Source organism: Phaethon lepturus, unplaced genomic scaffold (assembly GCF_000687285.1).
Source record: "Phaethon lepturus isolate BGI_N335 unplaced genomic scaffold, ASM68728v1 scaffold25181, whole genome shotgun sequence".
NCBI lineage: Eukaryota > Metazoa > Chordata > Aves > Phaethontiformes > Phaethontidae > Phaethon > Phaethon lepturus.
Window position 1 is genome coordinate 8,864 of NW_010520594.1, and position 4,830 is coordinate 13,693.

The 4,830-nt window shown below is 54.5% G+C and overlaps 1 protein-coding gene across 1 annotated transcript in view; it reads left to right on the forward strand.

Annotated features, from left to right (window-relative positions):
• The window catches only part of PIGO (phosphatidylinositol glycan anchor biosynthesis, class O), a gene marked incomplete at its 5' end in the record, with an annotated part of 12,190 nt that extends 8,855 nt beyond the window's left edge, over positions 1-3,335 (forward strand). Inside the window, 5 exons of the mRNA XM_010297442.1 lie at positions 5-516; positions 1,046-1,249; positions 1,559-1,761; positions 2,567-2,637; positions 3,215-3,335. Of these exons, the coding sequence (XP_010295744.1) occupies positions 5-516; positions 1,046-1,249; positions 1,559-1,761; positions 2,567-2,637; positions 3,215-3,335 (1,111 nt within the window). The remainder of the gene's footprint in view (positions 1-4; positions 517-1,045; positions 1,250-1,558; positions 1,762-2,566; positions 2,638-3,214) is intronic.
• Positions 3,336-4,830: the final 1,495 nt, after the last annotated feature.

A 4,830-nucleotide genomic window follows, 5' to 3' on the forward strand; every position in this document is an offset into this window, starting at 1 on the left:
CCCCACTGGTGGTCCTCTGCATGGCCTGCTATTGGGCCGTTGCCTCCAGTGCTGACGACTCTCTTGGCAAGCTGCAGGAGCTGGTGCAGGTGGCAGTTGTTGCCTTTCCGTGGGCTGTCTATGGACTAGTGTCCGTGGGGCTGCTGCTCCTGCTGTGCAATCCCATGACGGTGTTTGCAGAGGACACACGGGAGTCGGCAGGATCCATCGTCACGCCCTACTTGGGGGTTCCCAGCTCTGAAGTCGACTTCCTCCACGTCATCCCTCAGATCTACAGGAGGATGCAGGAGTCTCAGAAAAGCCGCCTGGAGCGGGGCAGCTGCAGGGCCACCATTGCAGCGTATGGGCTGGGCAGCGTGTACTCGGCAGCCCTGGTCATAGCACTCACCCTGCTGGGCTTCCTCTTGATGCTTCTGCATAGTGAGCGGCTGAGTCTTGCCTTTCTGCTCCTCTTCCTGGAGGCCTTCGTGCTACTGCACATCCACACACGTGCCAGAGGCCTTGCTGGAGACGCTGGTGAGTCAGGACTGAGTAGAGCATCCTCTGGATGTGTGACCTGGGCCACATTTGCAGTGACTTTGTTTTCCAGTGGGAGAAGCAGAGTCCAGTCTCTGCTGTTGGGGAATGATGGTGCGCTGATCCTCAGGGTATCCTCCTAGGTTTTTAGAGCTGCTTAAATCCGCTAATAGAAGAGAGATGCCTGCAGCAGGGATGCAACATGGGAGGAGGAGGAGCCCCTAGTGTCAGGGAAGGGAGCTCTGCACCCATCCCTTCTCAGCATGTGAGCAGCCACTGAACCCCACCACTGCTGACAGAGTCTAGTAGCAGGGCAGGCAGCAGAGGGAATAACTGGCCCCTTGCCATGCCCTGGTGGGAGCCTGCCTGGTTTCTGTCTGTCAGGGAGCATGGAAAGGGAACCTGAAAGAAAACCCAGCAGGCTTTTTTTTTTTCTTTTTTTGTCCGTGGATCTGTCTTGTTCCTCAATGCTGATCTCTCTCTCTCTCTCTCCCCCTCTCTCTCCCTGCCCCCTTTTAAAATCTCTCAGAGCCTTTTTCGGTGTCCTGGTACGCAGTCATCTCCTGGCTCCTTGCTGCTTCCCAGTTCTTCTATTCCACAGGCCACCAGCCCATCCTCCCAGCCATCCACTGGAACGCAGCCTTTGTGGGCTTCCACCTTGACCACAGCACGAATCTCCTTCCTGCTCTCCTGGTGGGCGCCAACACCTTTGCCTCCCATATCCTCTTTGCAGGTAAATCAATTTCTTCCTGGGCTGTTGAGCCTGAGCAGACATGGCTGACTGCTTTGCCTTGTCTGGAGGCCTGCAGGCTGAGCACGAGGCGATGAAGGCTCCAGCACCAGCTGAACAGCAGCATCCTCACTGTCCCCTTCTGGGGCCACAGAGCTGCCCGTGGCCAGCAGCCTCCATGCAGTTGTGCCTGACCAGCAGACTGGAGCTGGGGTATATGCATTCTGCACATCCAGGGCATGATGGCAGAGCCTAGACTGCTCTTCACCTCCTGGGCTCCAGTAACTTCATGTGCCTTTGTCCTTGAGGTAGTTGGCGTCCCTCTGCTCCTGCTTTGGCCCTTTGTGTGTGAGATGCCCAGCTCGCAGAAGAGGAAGCCCAGGAAGGAGCCCCGGGAGGAGCTGCAGGAGATGGAGGAGCACATGATGGAGATGAGGCTGCGGGAATCCCCGGAGAAGTTCTCCACTGCTCTGCTGCAGCTGGGGCTGAAGTATCTCTTTGTCCTTGGGACACAGGTACAGACGGAGGCAGGATGGCTGTGGTGAGCACTGTCCAAGAGGAAACTGGTGTGCTGTGAGAACCGTGGGGCACCCTGGTGAGAGGAGGGAGTCAGCCAGGGCACAGACAGGCCCAGGGGTGATATGTCTGGTTGCAGGTGGAACTGCAGCTGCACAGATCTTCTGAACCATGCCATTTGTGCTGTGATTAGGGAAGGGCTCCAGCACAGAAGCTGCAGTATGGATTAGGCTGCTTTTCATACCCATCTGCCCAGAACAGCAACATCTGCTCAGAAACTACAGGGTTGTAATCCTGCTCCTGCTCTTCCTGACCATGCTGTTTTGCACCAGCTCTGGTTTTCATCTGATCCTGTGCAGTGGTGAAGTAGGGAGTTAAACATGAGAAATCTAATCTGGTGAAGGAAGTGAGGAGCTTTCAGGGGTTTAGCCCTTCAAACCATTCTCCTGTGTGGTCAGACCAGAGACAGTGCAAGGGAGGGGGCAGGCCCTGCAGCAGGAGGGCAGGAGTGCCCCTCTTGGTGAAATACTAGATCAGGCTAGCCACAGTTTGAGCCCTCCTCTGTGCTATCCCAGCCTGCTCTCAGGAGGGCCTGCGTGTACCCCAAGCTTTTTGTGTTTCCTGACTTGAGGGCATGATGGAAAGGAATCCTCTTTGGGATGCTTATTTCTGGTGTGCTGTACCAGCCTCTCAGGTGTGTGCAGTTTAGTACCTCCTTCAGATGTAAACCTGGTGCCCAGGAGGTCATTCCAGAGTCGCTTGTAACTTGTTTTTCCTCTCTTGTTTTTAACTCTTCCCTCACAGCATCTGGCCTGTGTTTGTGCAGCTATGATCCTCAGGAGGCACCTCATGGTCTGGAAGGTCTTTGCCCCAAAGTAAGTCCCAGGAATTGTTCTGATGCTGGCTTAGGACTTATATCCCTGATACCTTGTCTAGAGTTTGTAGGCAGTAATGGTGGAAAAGACCGTGTGATTGATCTTGTATGACTTCTTACCTGGTAGAGGCTGTAGGAATGTCCTTAACTAACTTCTGCTTCAAGTTCAGAAGCTGAAATTGAGCTAGAGCATAGAAATTTTTCCTTATCTTGATTTCCAAGAGCCCACCTGGAAGCCAAGAATATTCAGGGCAGAGAGCTAAAGGTAGAGGTACCAGACCAGAAATGGTAAACTAGCAAACCCTTGGGCTAGTAGGAGTGTGGAGTGGCCTTGGCCTCTGAGGGATTAAAAATCTTACCTGGGTGTTGTCCTGAACGGCCTCTAAACCAGAGGCGTGCTTGGCTTCCAGGTTGCAGGCAGCAACTGCTGGGGAATGAATGTTGTTCAGGTTTTAGGATCTGGGGTGCTGCCAGACTCTCACTGTCAGGAAAATCAATCTGCTGGGAGTAGGGGCAGCAGCTTGTCTTTTGCAGGCATGCTGGCTGTGATATTCTTACTGCGTCCGTTGTGCCTGCAGGTTCCTCTTTGAGTCGCTGGGCTTCGTGGTGAGCAGCATCTGCCTCCTGCTGGGGATCTCCCTGGTGATGCGTGTGGACTGTGCTGTCAGCACCTGGTTCAGCCAGCTTCAGCTCAGGTAGCGTCGGAGATGTGGGGAACCTGACCTGCTTGTCGGCCGAGGCTGTGATTGTCTCCCTGGCCCCCTGGGTGCCAGGAAGGTTACACCAGCAATGAGTGCCTGCGAACAGCAGTCAGGGATTATCCCCAGCCCCCTGCCTCAGCACTGCACAAAAGGACCGGAGCCAACTGTTCCCTGCTTGTTGTGGTGGTGTTTCTCAGCGGTGGAGGTCAGAACTCTTGCTGGGCGCCTGTTGGCAGCAGGAGGAGTCTGCTGCAGGAGCCCAAGAAGCAAGAGTCCTGAAGTACTCCTCTGGAGAAACGCCAACCGGGGGTCTTGCTGCTACTTGCCTGACAACTGTCCCCACTGTGCAGCTGGGTAGCTTCAGTGGCTGGCAAAGTTTTCATCTTGCCTGTGCAGAGACGGTGACTTGGGGGAAGGGGCCTGCCAAGGAGGGGAAGGCAGGGAGATAGGAGAGGGAAGGTCCTGCAGCCATCACTTCTCTTCGTGTGCTCAGTTTTCACACTGGAATCAAAGTACACATGGTTACGCATCCAGATGGTTCCTGGGCTCTCAGTGGCAGCTGCTCCTCCATAAAGTCAGTTGGCTGCTCTGTAGTGAGGCCCCTCTTGCCCTACCCTCCCGTTTTCCTGGTCTTCCTCAGCCCTGCTAAGGGTAGCATGGAGCTACAACTCTGGGTTGTCTTGTACAGCCTGAAACAGGCTTAGCTTGTGGTGGGGGTGGGCGCAGAGAGAACTGTGTCCATGACGAAGAAACTCTCCACTCAGGGTGTCGGCCTGTCAGTGTCCCATTGGGCTGGGCTGTAGCAGCTGAGGCTCCCAGTCTCTTCCTAAGCATGTGCTGCCAGCTGTTGACTGTGAACGGTTGAGATGCAGCAGGCTGAGATGCAGCAGGATGTAGTGACAGAGCATTGGCTAGTCCCCATATTGGATCTGGTCAGGAGGAAAGGGGAGTCTGGAATAACTGTCCGAACTGCAGGAGTGGCCTTAGTGTAGCTCTGGTGCCTGGGAAGAGCTGCTTGAAAGCCCTGAGCAGGCGACAGCTCTTCTGGGAGGCGGCTTAACTCACTGGTGTCTGTGTATGAGCTGGGGTTATGTCACCTTGAAGGGTGCCCAGGCACTGCAGCTGATGGCATCTGTGATCCCACATTTGGTGCTTCTCTCCTTCTTGACCTTGGTGTTCTGTGTGGGACTTCATGCTGCAAGTGAGCTATCCCAAACCCGCCCTTGACTGCTTGCAGTCAGGAGACATCATATTTCTTTCTTTATGGGCAGAGGTAGAGGACAGTGACCATGGTGCCTGGCCACATCCCAGCTACATTCCCCTTACATTTTTGATGGGAGCTGGGATTCCTTACTGCCCTGAATCACTGTGTGCCATTACTTGGTGCTATGAAACCTTTTGTCTCTTTTCCCTCTGGAGGGAGCTGAGGACTTCTTGCCTTGGATTCCTGCTTTGATCTTTGTTCTGGTCCCATTTGTTTTTTAACTCATGCA